The sequence below is a fragment of the Candoia aspera genome, chromosome 2, assembly GCF_035149785.1.
Source record: "Candoia aspera isolate rCanAsp1 chromosome 2, rCanAsp1.hap2, whole genome shotgun sequence".
NCBI classification, from domain to species: Eukaryota; Metazoa; Chordata; class Lepidosauria; order Squamata; family Boidae; genus Candoia; species Candoia aspera.
This window is the reverse complement of record NC_086154.1, coordinates 107,962,060-107,976,637: the sequence shown is the minus strand read 5'-3', so window position 1 is coordinate 107,976,637 and position 14,578 is coordinate 107,962,060. Positions and strand designations below refer to the sequence as shown.

General features: G+C 41.3%; 1 protein-coding gene across 1 annotated transcript in view; it reads right to left on the bottom strand.

Annotated features, from left to right (window-relative positions):
• Positions 1 to 14,578, bottom strand: part of RHBDF2 (rhomboid 5 homolog 2) — an 85,162-nt gene that overhangs the window by 11,513 nt on the left and 59,071 nt on the right. The window contains exons 3-14 of the mRNA XM_063293031.1: positions 14,302 to 14,432; positions 12,873 to 13,065; positions 11,927 to 12,139; positions 10,490 to 10,627; positions 7,843 to 7,973; positions 6,752 to 6,964; positions 6,114 to 6,225; positions 4,716 to 4,790; positions 3,648 to 3,809; positions 2,876 to 2,985; positions 2,671 to 2,734; positions 574 to 668 (exon numbers count right to left, since the gene is read on the bottom strand). Coding sequence (XP_063149101.1) covers positions 574 to 668; positions 2,671 to 2,734; positions 2,876 to 2,985; positions 3,648 to 3,809; positions 4,716 to 4,790; positions 6,114 to 6,225; positions 6,752 to 6,964; positions 7,843 to 7,973; positions 10,490 to 10,627; positions 11,927 to 12,139; positions 12,873 to 13,065; positions 14,302 to 14,432 — 1,637 coding nt within the window. The remainder of the gene's footprint in view (positions 1 to 573; positions 669 to 2,670; positions 2,735 to 2,875; positions 2,986 to 3,647; positions 3,810 to 4,715; positions 4,791 to 6,113; positions 6,226 to 6,751; positions 6,965 to 7,842; positions 7,974 to 10,489; positions 10,628 to 11,926; positions 12,140 to 12,872; positions 13,066 to 14,301; positions 14,433 to 14,578) is intronic.

Below are 14,578 nucleotides of genomic sequence, written 5' to 3'. Positions count from 1 at the left end.
ATGCATTGAGGCCACCCAAGTGAACTCTGTTAGTTGAAGAGCTGCTAAAAAAGTAACCTTTCATGAGATTTTAATAAAATAAGATAATCACATTTGTTTAATGAGCAGCAGTTTATTGGAATATACCAGATCATATTAAATTTACTTATATTTTCTGCATTTCTATCGTTTTTAGAATTTATGGGTAGCCTACAGACTGACTTAGACATAACAAGTTCTCATTGAAATTCACGGGGCTTAAAGTAGTTTGATTACTAATTGTCTCAATGATCTCAATGATGTTTCTAATGAGTAATATAGTCTATATTCTAAAACAACACTAACAGATTCAAATGCTGCATTAAACAGCAGATCTGAATAACAAAACTTGAAAAATACTAAGCCGTGTTTCTTGGCTTTAAATATGCATGCTAATCAAGTATACTTTACCTCAATAGCAGTGCTTAGAGAATTCGTAGGATCTAAACTTTTCTCTGCAGGCAGGCTTTAAAATTTATCCCCAAAATGGAACAGAAACATTTTCACAGTTGCTAAAAACATCTCTGGGATGCTCCCCTAGTCACAAGCATTTACCTGCCTTTGGTTCCAATACAGCATGGCCTTCCTTTAATGTCACAGTCCATATGTAAGAAACCAGTGTGATTACTTTTGGCCTGATAAGTACATATCTGTAAATAAAAGAAGTATACATTTAAGGGGGGAAAAGGGATGGGGGAAGTATACCCAATGTCACATTAATTTTGCATAGTTGTTACCGTAAAGAGTTATATTCTAGGCTATGGAGAGGTAAGAACATCACCATCAAGACAACATCCCAAGACAGCAGACAAGTAGTTAAAATAATTTGCACGTCTTGTTGAAAGTTGGGCTCAGAAAACAAAGATTCCTACTTGGAATAAGGATATAACTTGTCTGCATGAATAGAGGTCTAGGGTGTATCAGACTTCTGTACACACCTGCTATATAGAAGCATGCATCTGAAGTTCCTACATTCCAATAGAAGAGAATATATGTAGCTCTCTGAGCTTGGCGGTTTGCTTGCAGACATTTCATTACCCAACTAGGTAGCATCATCAGTGAGAGTGTGTGTGGGGTTTGCTCCCTGTTTATATATAGTAGCTTGCCCTGCCTCTGTGTGTGTGTGTGTGTGTGTGTGTGTGTGTGTGTGTGTGTGTGTTTCTCCTTGGTAATTCCTTGATTGTTTTCTGATGATTATTTGTCTGGGGTTAACCCCAGCAAATTAGAAATGCAAGTTCATTGACAAACAACCCACACTAACGAAGTGCTCCATTACCAAAGTAACAAGCCAACCACCCACAAGAGGAGCTGTGTAAGAACATTGTACAGACAAGTGCAGATGCACTGCAGCAACCCAGAACACCAGAAAAAGCAAACGGCACCTTCCAACAAAATGAATACCCATGCAACTTCATCAAAAAATTGCCTGACCACTCAACCCACTACAGCACAACCAACACAAGCTATGAAAAGGATTAACACTACCACAGACTATTACAACCACACAGCATCACCATAGCACACAAACCAACCAAAGCCCTCCAAAACATCTTAAGTAACCCAAAAGACCCAATAGCCCAAGAAGAAAAAAAAGGAGTCATCCACAACATACAGTGTAAGGACTGTAGCAGCCACTATGTAGGACAGACAGGCAGAAGACTAGCAGAGCGCATCCACGAACACCAACTAGCAGTCAGAAGACATGATGAAAACTCCTTAATCTCACAACACATGGACTCAACCATGCTTTCAGCTGTGAAAGTGTAAGCATCCTAGACCAAGCCAAATCCAAAAATGCTAGGGAATTTCTGGACGCTTGGCATTCAGACAAATCAGCCATAAGTACACATATAGAGATAAACCACATTTACACACACCATTCAAGAGAGACAATAAAAAGGCTAAGAAGGAAACAGAAAGACCAGAACACATCCTCTCCAGCAGCCAACACCCAGATAAGCAAGGATTAACACTGGACAAGCAATCAAGCAGAAAACAATATCCTAATCAAGGAACTAGCAAGGAGAAAAGCACCCCCCCATCCTCACTGGCAGGGCAAGCTGCTGTATATAAACAGAGAGCAAACCCCACACTCACTAGCATTGATGATGTTATCTAATTAGGTAATGAAATGTCTGCAAGCAAACAACCAAGCTCAGAGAGCACCAAGGACTCCACAGTTCCTACACTGCAATTTTTCCTTCACACAACTGCAGCCTTCCTTCCATTTTATCCTAATCTGTGTGGTCCTAGAAACCCTTTTGCTACAATTCAGCTTTTCATTCCATGTAAGAAGCCAGGCTGCCAAAGCCTTCCCTCTTTGAATTTGGTAAATGGGTATTACTCAGAAAAACAATGCATGCATGCAGGAAATCACAGTTCCTTTCCTCATTAGACAGACTTCTCTATGAAGCAGCCTGTGCTGCATCAGGTAAGCAGGCAGAAAAACAGCTCAAACAGCTTCCTACTTTCTTATCTGCACATAAAAATCATTTTCAGTCAATACAGAAACTAGTGAGACAATGAACAATGACGACTCATTTAAGCCCCATTAATTTCAGCAAGACTCAATTCGAAGGAAGGAAGGAAGGAAGGAAGGAAGGAAGGAAGGAAGGAAGGAAGGAAGGAAGGAAGGACTGAATCAATCTTTACTGGCCACTTGGTGATGTCATCTGGCCAGATGTGAGGTGGATTTGAAGCTGGTTCCTCACAGGTCCTATTGGAAGACAGACAAACAAATAGATAGCAGTGAAGAGTTAGAAATGTTCTCATTCTTACATTCTATGCCTCCCACGCTTGTCTTATTCATAAGGTACAAGACCTTTGTTAGGGGGAGATGCGCATGCCATATGTTCACCTGGGATCCTGAGAGCACACTGCTCCTGACATTCTTCTCAGACTTGAATTGCTGGGGTCAACAGCTGGTGGATTATGATCTGGCCACTTTACAAACGTGGCCAATGTTTCCTACAGAGAAAAAAATGACTTTGTAAACTACGTATCACAGCATCCACACCTAATATTTCTGTAATGTACATACTTTTTTTTTTTGAAGGAATAAACATCCCATTAGAAGCCTGCTCATACAATTTTCTCCCAAATATGTGATCTCCCTATGACCATGGACATCATCACTGAGAATCTGTTATTTAATTAGACTACCAGTAACAAAGTACAAAGTACAGTAGAAGAAAAAATAAAAAAATAAAAAAAAGATCTAGGAGGAGTTTGGGGGGGTTCAATTATTACTAAAATTTACAGTAATTATGTTAATTATATGACCAAGCATAGCCCATACAAAATTGAAAATTATGCAAATGTTTACAATATTTGAAAGGAGATTGCTATAATAGAATTTAAGTGCTCATTTTAGTACTTCAGCTTTTTCTCTGCCTTATTTCCAGAAAACTGTGACCACTAACCTCACAGCAAAAATGGAAGAATTAAACCATGATTCTCAAAGCTCATGAAAGCCATATGAAAGCCTTCTTCAACTTGAAACTTGCTGGCTGGGAATTCTGGGAGTTGCAGTCCCAACTCATTTCAAATCCCAATTTGAAGAAGGTCATTATCCAATTTCAAAGGAGTTAGCTGTCACCAAAGAACAATGGTCAGAATACTGCTCTTACTGAGCAATCCTCACGCAGAGTCTGAACACAACCAGAGTTATCATTCTGGACACAGCAGCCAGAATGGTGCTCTTTTTCCCTCTGTTTCTGGATCAGCTTCTCAATCTGTTGGTCCTTCCGGATACAGGGGGAGAACTTGGCTCCCAGATGGATCAAGTCAATCTGAAATAGAAAGTGGTAACGTGAAAAGCACTCAACAAACAAGCATTTTGCCGATGTAACCTCTCCCCTCGTCACAGTGAGTGGTGGAGGATTTTAGCAAAAGCCATGCACACTGAGGTGACTAAAAGTGCTAAGCTGCATTTTCCCTTTTGTTACTGTTATGGAGGGTGGATAGATTGCTATGCGTGTTCCATAACAGTAATAAACATAAAAGTGCACCTTATAGATTCTTCTTCTTCTGGGTCTCATGGAAAGGCTGGATTAAGTAGAAATATACAGTATGTTGTGCGTTCCAGAATAACTTGCATATGTTCCCATCCTTACAACTCTTAGTAAATGTAAAATATTCACTCTTCTTCTTGGTAATTCCATGGAACAGTTAAAATTCTCTGCTGGCATCCAAATACTTCTTTTCCTGGTATAATTTTCCCAATTATGAGAAAATTATTAGGGAATTTATTCCCTAATTTCCTAATCAGGGTTGAAAAAATATGAGAGAAATGGAAAGTCTGATGCTGAGATGGAGAACACACCCACTGATGGGGAACAGTCCAATTTTCATGTGGTATAGCTGGGGTGCGTGTCTCCAATGGCAAGAACGGACAACCTGTGAGCACCATGCAGCTCTGATCCATTTTTTGGACCTGCAGAGCCTGTGAAATCATGCTACTGAAATCTGATGACAAGCTACTGACCTACAGCTTGGGTGATGATGAGGGAAGCTGCTTAATTGTAACTAAGCAACACCTGAAGAGTGATGGGTTCTCTACCTTTGCTGTAGTTGATTGCAATCAACTGAGACCAGGAAGTTACAGACTTTTTATGCAACAAGTTATTGGAGTAACACATGGCATAAATTTCCTGTTAGAAGAGGAAAGCAATGAAAAAAGGAAGGACAGCCTTTACCGAACTTGGGCCAATCCAGAAGTTCTCCTGCTGGATATACTTCACACTCTCATACACGCCTTTGTTTCGTAGTACCTGCAAAGTAATGGTGAAGTTCCAAGGTAAGAGAAACAACAAATACCCAAAGGCACAGATTAGATGGGACCTTTTCCCCTGAGCTGCAAATGTTAGATGTCAAAGGGAGTGGCTTTCTAAGCGTATCACGTTTTCAAAACCTCTAACCAAAAGATAGACAAGATTTCACAGCAAACTGAAGAAGACTTATTCAAGGGAAACTATTTCAAATCAATTTTTTTTTACTAATCTGCATTTGAATCCATAGTCTTGCATTTTTTTCTGGATAGACCACATCAAATAATCTTAGCTAAATTATCGCCTTTTTTATATTACTAAATGAAAAACATGCAAATCTTGGTTTCTCTGGCTGCAGATTTTAGATTTTGGCACTGGGCCAACTAATGTCATTCAATGCAGAATACTATCTGCTAGGGGACTCTGAAGATTTTCTGAAAGTTCCAGCTGCCACGGAATGTTATACCACATCTATTTGGGCATATGGAAGATTTCTGGTAAGCTCTAAATTGGAAGGGAGTTAGTTTCCAGGTCCAGTTTGACCTGCTGTTTTGAACTTTCAAGTCCCAGGAGTTTAAATCCAGGGCATCTCCTCATGCACTTAGGCCGGCCTCTCCCAGTTGGAGCCCTCCAGATCCATTGGGACTAGAATTCCCAGCCTGACTCAGCTGTTGGCCATTCTGGCTGAGAATTCTGAGATAATAGTTCAAACATATCTGTGAGGCAACTGATTAAGAAAGGCTGGTTTAGATCAGAAGACAGAATCCTGTTCCCAGTATCAGCATTGCCTGAACTCAATTGGCTGATACAAAGAGCACTGCATGGCTAGTTAGACGACTTGATTATTTTTTAATTCTTAATGTACTAGTTAAAAACCATATTGTTCCATTGAGCATTTGGAGAAAGGTTGCATTTTATTTCAGAAATCTTTATTTGTAATTAATCTGTAATTGTAACTTATGCAGGGTTCATTTTTAATGGTTAGCAATGAACAGGTAGTCCTTGTTTAGCGATCGCAATCGGGACCATTAAGCGAAGTGGTCACTAAGTGAAACCACAACTCTGCTTATGATCTTACTTCAACTTTCCTTTGCTTTGCAGACCCGCAAAGGTCATAAATGTGAGGATTGGTTGTAAAGTCACTTCTTCATCACCACTGTAACTGCAAATGCTAGCTAAACGAGGCAGTTGCTAAACGAGCACAACCTGCGCACAATGTATCTTTTTCAATTGTAGCTGGCCACCCAGAGGTTTTTTAAAAGATCCTGTTTTCATATTTCATGGAAATACACAAAGTAAGCAGTACTGAAATACAATTAGACTCACTAATTCTGTCTTCACATGCTGAGCAAAGCCAATTGGAGCAAATCCGTAAGTGCAAATGGTAAGTAGTGTGATGATGATGTGGACAAATGTGATCCAGTAAGTAAAGTAAGGCCTGTTCCAAACAAGGAAGAAAGAAGCGGTGGAGGAAAGTGTCAGAGACCAGAAAGGGTTCCGTAGATAAATCTCAGTCTGGTATTCTTTGTTAGGAAAGAGACTACGCCTAAACGTTTAGAAAGCATGGCTAATTCAGGAAGTATCTGATGCACAAAAGAGGATGGATGTGCAGCAGCTGGGACACACCATGGAACTGAACACAAAATGGCAGATAACTTCTTTTGCAGACAAAAGTATCCCCTTCTCCACTTTTGGAACCATTGCTGCTTTCCAAACCGTTTGAAATACCTTTCCCTTGCCCACCCACAAAGAGATCATTTATTTTGGCTGTAGAGCAAACAGCACTTTGGAGTTACTTAATTGCTTATTCATTACATTTCTACCCTACTTTTTCTCTGAGTTCAAAGAGGCACTTACAGGGGGCACCTTTAATTTCATCCCCGTGACAATCCAGTTGGGCAGGCTGGACTGCAAGAAAATGACTGGCCCAGAGTCCCCCAGGAGGTTTGGTGGTCTGATGCTACCTGTGGCTGTCTGTGATCTCCAGCTGTGAGCGTACCACACTGCTGATGCTCCGGCGGTATGTTCTGTTCAGCCAGTTGCCCACCACTCCCAACCCATAGTAGCGCTTCTTGCGGTCAAAGGCGAAGTGCTTCACCCTGGAGGCGATCCGAGTGCCCCGCTTAGGAGCAGAAGCTGTTTGCTGGAGGCTTCTGAGGGCAACAGGTCCTACACGCCTGCAGAACGAGAAAGGACATATTGGAAAACCCAGCGTGACAGCAGCTGAGACACACAGGATCGTTCCAGCCTTCTAAGAATTGTGCTCTGCACATGTTACTTGCTCCCAGTAAATGTGTATTGACTTGTTTGATTCTTCAGTGCATCAAAGTTACTAAAAATCTTGCCTGGTTTTTGCTATAATCTTTCATCTCCTCCACTATGTTTGTATTGGTCTTTTCCTCCTTGCATCTGTCCCTTTCCTTACAACTCTTAGATGTACTGTAAATGTCTTCAACCTTTAAGACAAGCAATTCAAGTGGCCAATCTTGTTTCAAAAGGCTAGTTCCCTATTTCATACCCTCTGTATGCCCTGTCTTGCATCCAATCCCCCTACCTCATTTCTGGAAAGCTACTTAAAATTGTCTATGCAGGGACAGTAATACTTATATTCATAATAGAAATGTCTTCTCCATCCTTCAAATACTTCTCAGGATGACTTACTGTATAAAAATGTTACAAGTGCAAGAAATGAATCTAAAATCCAGTCCAAAAGCAGCAAAAACTATAAAGTTTACAGTTCATGGGCAGATAAAATGTCATTGACAAATTAAAGCTCTTTATTTGAAAAAAAATTAAAAGTTTTGCTGCTGCAGTGACAAAGTAGACTTCTCAGAAAGAAGATTCCAGAATAGGAATGCCACAGCTGAAAAGGCTTTTTCTCAGTAGCCACCCATCAATTCTTGAGTGGGAAAGACAAACACCTAGCTTTGTTTCCAGGTAATTGTGGTGACAATAGCTCAGATTTGGTGACATGAATCTGGATACGTTTCCTATGAACAGGATGCCAGATGCCATGTCCCTATTGTACCAGTCCAAATGGGTCTCCAAGACTCACTGGAAAGGCTGGTCAGCCTCAGGCGACTTGCTATCTTCTTGCTGTGGAAGTCCACGGTAGCAAGTGGCAGAGAGGGGTGGGGATTCAAATACATCATCTGGCATGGAGCACATCTCCTCATGTGCATCGGCCTGTAAGAAAGAGAAATAGTTCATCATGGGCCCATTTAAGATGAGAACTGTATACCTTGTTCAATGAGGGCTCCAGAGCCCAATCATTCAGGCAAACATCATTTTTATCTATGTATCTAATTATACACACCTTCATTATATCTGATGGAAAAAAGCAGTAAACAAAGAGGCTTCTGGACTATGAATTACTGCCCAATATCTTGTTTTATGCAGGAATAATATTGCTTAGCTCAGCCTTCTCTAACCGAGTGCCCTCCAGATATGTTGAGACTGCAGCTCCCAGAATTCCCAGGTGGATGGACTTTAATCATACCACCTAGGAATCATGCATGGAAGTATTTCAGTCCCCATCCAGACACATCAGGAGGGCAGCAACCTGGGGAGAACTAATTTAGCTCAAAAACCAGTATCTAGATACACGTATGAAAGTCAAGATAGCAAGGAAAGCAGGAAGGAAGAAATTTTATTGTTATAGCCAAAGGCTAGCCAGAAATACCAATAAAGTAGAAGGGTTAGCCTTGTTTTTTTTTATAATGGCTGGTTTAGTTTTCAATCAAATAAAGTACAGAACATTCACATAATCAAACAAGGAGTTTAATGTAGGACATCCGAAGACAATTTATTTTGCACTTAAATACACGATCTATGCTATGCTTATTCTGCCTGACACATCAAGCCATAATATAGCTCAGCTGCCAATAAGCGAATTGCATTCGCTAGCTACTCCCAGGGTAAGCATTACTGATAATCTATAGAAGCTTAGTTTGCAAAAATATAAATTCAAATTCAAATTCATGCTTTTCAAACGGAATAAGATGGAAAGGAAGGCAGGGGTGTGTGTGGAAGCAATCGATGGAAAAGGTCAGGGTGGGGGGATTAAGCAAAATGAATTTTGTACCATGGACATGTATTTTCTTTCATCCGCACCCAGTCTTCCCCTTTGCCCCACTCACATACAGTCCACAAGACCCATATGCAATCCTCAACTTAAAGGCTGTGAACCCATCATTTAGCATTTTGTTTGAACCAGGCCTCTGGCTTGTTCCCCGCAGCACCATCCATAATTTGCTGGCCACGCTCATGTACAGGAAGAACCAGCAGATGTGATCATGCATGTTCACATGTAAGCTTTAGCAAAGTTTAGCAAAGTGTGTGAATGGTGCAATATAACAGGAACACGTAGAAATCAATCAGACAGTAGCACACTGGACAACTGTAATATTTTCTGAGCAAGAAATATTACACATCAATAATATCCTTGCCAAACAAATAACATTTCAAACTAGAGAGAGTGCAATTACTAGGAACAAGGCCAGGGAAACTAGTCCACTCATTCAATGTGTTGAAGGTGCCTTACCATTCATGTGGTATCAGAAACATCAGATTGTGCCCAGTTCTTGAAAGTGGAACAATGCTAGTTGCAGGATACGATGGCTCAGTCTTCCCTCCCCACTTGCTAGACCATTCCTCTGGGCAAAGGACATGTCCAGGCATGCTTAGACCAAAAGCAACCCAAATATTTACATCCCAGTTGTTTTCCTTATGACTTGTCCTTGTGTTAAAGGTACAGTACAAATCAAGTAGAATATAATACAGACCAACAGGTATTCAAGGCAAGCCCCAGTCAGTCTGAATTGCCCACCTTGGAAGCTACTCCCACCTACCTAGAAGAACCCCCTTGGTGAACCTGTTTTGTCTTCTTTAAAATGATGGTGAAAAGGCCATATTTTACAGTGAGGAACATTTTAACAATAATAAAATATTAAAGTTCCTGAAAAGATTATGTAGCTAAGTATGTAGCTAAGTTGCATAGCTTCAGGAGCGATCTTACCCACATGTGAGACTGCTGGGTATACACGCCTCCTTACTTCTTAAATGAAAAAAGGAATCTCTGAAAAAAACCCAATCCTTTTCTAGAAGAGCAGTCCTTGGGGTGGATTCTCATGAATGGCTGAAGTTTAATAATCATGCCAGTACATCCACCTTAAAAATATATAAGCAAGGGTAGAACTACCAGATCTGGGCTGCAAAGGTCTAGGTGGCCACAAAGTGGCATCAAAGACTTAAGAACTTTCTGTCTCTCTTCGTTGTCATCTGGTGGTTATCTCCTTTTGTGCAGGCCAAATCTGACCAATCTACTGGAAGCAAGGAGGCCTGGCAGCCTGTTCCATTTCACAGCGCTGGAGGTGCAGACACTCCCAGGATGATCAAAAGACACCATGTAATGACCAGGTTCTTCAAGAGCATGACCACTTGCTTGAAACAAAGGCTTGCTTTGGAATGGCACAAAGATTTTTAATCTATAGTAGTGCAGCATCACAAACTGGAAAGGAGGGAATGAAGGGAGGTTCAGTAAAGACGGAATGAGAAATCTCTCAAAGTCAATAAAGCAATTTGCTGAACTGTTGCGGTTCCTTCCCTTTGCAAATTTAACAAGGGGATAGCAGCAGCCATGGAAGCAGTGAAACAGAGCTGACAGAGCAGAGCAAGAGAATGGAACAAGGAGGCCATGGAACCATGCTTGCCTTACTGAAGAAGGAAGAGTCAAATGTATCCATGCCATCCACCACATCATCGTCCATGAAGCTAGGATAGATAAAGCTCCGTTTGTTGCCCCTGCGTTTTGGCACTGAAGGATCCAGAACTGAACGTCCCTATGGTAAGAAATAAATTGGAATAGTGAATGGTCAGGTTCAAAACATGCACCATCAATGGTTCAACCTATTTTCAATAGCTTCAACTCCAACTGGAGTTATGGAATATGATCAGCCCCAAAGTATTCTTCTAAAAGGGAAGATGCCTGAAAAAAAGGAAGGCTTGGGGTTTTGCACATGATTAAATACTCTGGAGCTATATCCAAGCAGGTTTGAGATATAGTGACTTTAAGCCAAGATAGTTAGTGTTTTCTTCAGTAAATCTGTTTTGCAGCATGGTCTGTTGGGTATAAGCCAGTAATATTAATATTGGTTCCAACTCTGAGGTAGATAGTTTTACATAGTATCCACCTTCCAGCCAAATGTCACTAAATCTACTTCTCCACCCTTTGTCTGTGCTGTACAACAGCTCCCTCTGGTGATACTTCTATTCAGATATTCTCAACTGAGAATGTGCTTTTACCTCAATTGTGGACCTATTTGGGTTCCCATCATTTAGGGGGAATATGCTGTCATTGTGTGCCTATTTGTGTTCCCACCAAATACTGTTTCCTTTCAATAGTGACCTTTCTCAGGACAACCTACTTCATAACCCTCAGCATTAGGAAGCTTGGAATATGAATATCATCAAAGTCCGCTAAGGCAACTATACAGTCATGGATTAATTGCATCCCGAAGTTCAAATATGAGCTTACAAATAACAGCATAACAAAATATAACAGATTTTTTTTCAAAAATAAAGTAATTGATTATCTAATCTCATTGAAATTAGGATTTAATGTGAAATTTTAAAAAAATCATTCACAGAAACTGTGAAGTAGGAGAATAATAATACACTTGTATGCTCACCAACTCTTAATGACTTTGAATGCTTCAAATATCTGGTTCATTCCTACAAAACACAGTTCTATTTACAGCTACTGCAGTGATACTATTCATCCATGAAAAAAGCACATGTGTGTTTGGAAGGTCTGCATGGGTACATATTCCTTATCCATCAAACATTATGTTGCAGCAATATACATAAATATCCTCCATCCAGTATAACTGCAGACACACACGACCATCTCAGAAATAGGTAAATTAGTTGGAGAAATAATTGCAGACTGGGATTTAACTTGTATTCTAGTTCAAATTTGAACTGAAATCCTATATATCCACAATTTTTTTTTCTCCCCAGAGTTCTGGGTGTGCTATTGATGAACAGAAAGATAAGGCAGTGGTGCATACATGACACCATCATCTAAAGAAGTAAGGAACTAAAGATCAGAGCTTTACCGCAAAACTAGAAGAACTCACTCTGATAATTGCTGCAGCTGCCTTAAAGCTCATATGGGCCACGGATTCCCTCTTCCTGCGGGGCAGGCGGGTGTAGCCAGACCGTACACTACCTAATGATGCCAAGGACACAACGCCAGGAGTCAGAGGGGGAAGGACAGGATGTGGGGTGCGTGGACGATCCACTTCATCTGGGTGTCTGAACAGACGGCCTCGGGCCAAAGGATCTACAATCTGAAAGGATAAAACAACTGAAGCAATTAGTCACACATTCAGCCTGGTGAAATGGAACAGGAATGTTGCTTTAAATGTTTAATATAGACATAGGATGGTGTCTTAGATTAAGGTGAATGGTTGATTCACCTCCCCTCATATGATCTCCTCTGACCAACATCTCTTTGAGCCCTTTAACCATGATTTTTCCCATCATCTGATGTACAATCCTTTTAAACAGGTGATTTAAGGTTTTTCTCTGAGGCTGTGGCCACTCACCACCCCTTTAAGTTTCCTTACAGAAAGAAAGAATTAGGATCAGCTCTTTCATTAAGCAGAGGGAGGCCATCACCTCAGTGGCAAATGAGGTGGGAGAATATCAGGTAGTTTCTTCACAGCCATAAGCTAGCCTCCTGACAGCTAGATGACTTCTGTGCAAGGAGGGGTGCCATCTTGTTCTTCACCTCAGCTAACAAAATGTTTCAGGCCAGCCCAATCTGGTAGGATTTCCTCTGGCTGACTGTGGCTTCCCAGATCCTGAGGTAGAGATGGGGCTTTCCTGTTGCCTGATACTAGACCTTTTCACTTGGCAGTGAGGTGAACTTGGAGGCCTTCCAAAGATGAAGCCCTGACTTTCTGACAGCCCTTTTCCAACAAGCTTTATGTCCAATAGGGACTCCAACTTCTTCTCTACAGCCAAACCCAGCATAGCTGTTTTCCTGCCTCACTGACTCTCTTGTGCAATGACACCTACCTTGGGCATTTTTGTTGGCTTTGGAGATTCTGTGCCTTGGAAAGAAGGCACCTCCTGGCTGGCCAGTTCTACTTCCCGGTAGGCAGGTTTGAGTTTTCCATACCGCAGGCTACAGTGCTGAAGGCTCTTGCGTTGCCAGTTCTGCTGCTTTCCATCCCAGTCATTGCTGATGCCAAACCACTGAGCTGCCCCTCTGGGTGTAGCACATAGAGGAGACAAATATCACAGGACATTGATGGCTTCACAAGCAACTTCAAGATCTTAGAAAAGTAACTGGGGGCATCTAATCCACCGAGGCCTGAACATTAATCCAGATTTGCTTCCAGGAATGACTGATCTGTGGATGTGCTTCCACAGGTGGAAGGGTGGGTATAAGGGACACCTTTAAAGCTGACAGAGTAAACATGAAGCATCAAGGACAGAAATATTCAATTTCTCATCAAGGTTTGAAAATGTGTTTGGGCGGCGGCGGGGGGTGGGGGGGACGGAATCTAGCCTGTGGTATGAGTAAGGATGAAAACACAGCAATTTGATGGTGGGGCCGAGCCACTTTTTATGGATAATATTTTCTTCCCTTTATCTCCCTTTTCAGCATCTTATGAAGCTCTGTAAATTACTATGACTCTGTTCTGTGAAAAGCCATGGCCATGCTTACAGCTGAGATGGAGAGGGAACAGTAACCCAACCATCTCACAGTGTTTTTTTTTTAATCCATTCAATCATGTCCGATTCTCGGTGACTGCCTGGGCAAGTTCCTGCAGTTTTCTTGGCAAGGTTCTTCAGAAGTGGCTTGCCATTGCCTCCTTCCTAGGGCTGAGAGAGAGGGACTGGCCCAAGGTCACCCAGCTGGCTTTATGCCTAAGGTAGGACTAGAATGCACAGTCTCCTGGTTTTTAGTCTGGTGCCTTAACCACTACACCAAGCTGGCTCTCAAGTGTAAAATAGCTCACCATAAATAGTTGACATGTATCTGTTTTCTTTCCCCTTGTTTGACACAGCTCTCAGTTTTAGCAAGTCTAGGTTCAAATAGTGGCTAATCTTTTAAAGCACGGACTGCCAACATAATGGCTATCAGTAAAACTTGGAGCCTATTCATTCTCAACAAGCAAAGGGTGCTTTTAAGGTACATAAGTGTACAAATGAATTCACTGAGTCTGAGTCCACCTACCAGGCCCAGAAAGTGGGTTTCAAAACTATCTAGCAAGTCTTTTTAATGCTACTAACAGCACAGCAACCACAAAAATCAAACACAGAGAGAAACACAAATTATCCTCAGCTGTCGTTTATGTTTCATATTACGCTATTACTTCGCTTTTAAATATCGTAAGCCACCCAAAGTCACTATTATGAGATGGGCAGCTGTATAAATAAAAAAAAGTCAATCAATCAAATAAATAAAAATAGCACAGCTTGACAAAATTCTCCTTACTTGCGAATGCTCTGGGACAATGAGGTTTGCCTATGCAAGGCGGGATGTCTTTCAAGGTTGCTGTCCTGCCTTTTCAGTCTCGACTCTTGGAGGCTCACACTCTTTTGAAGAGCTGGGTTTTTTTTCAGAAGCTAAAAAGAGACATTGAGGTCATTAGCAAGAAAGATGGGGAAGAAGGATTGATCCAGAGACCCCTCAACTAACCACACAAAGTATGAATACTCAAGAACTCATGCTTCCTGATCAGGGAGGGACCAGGACCTTTCTCCAGGTCTTG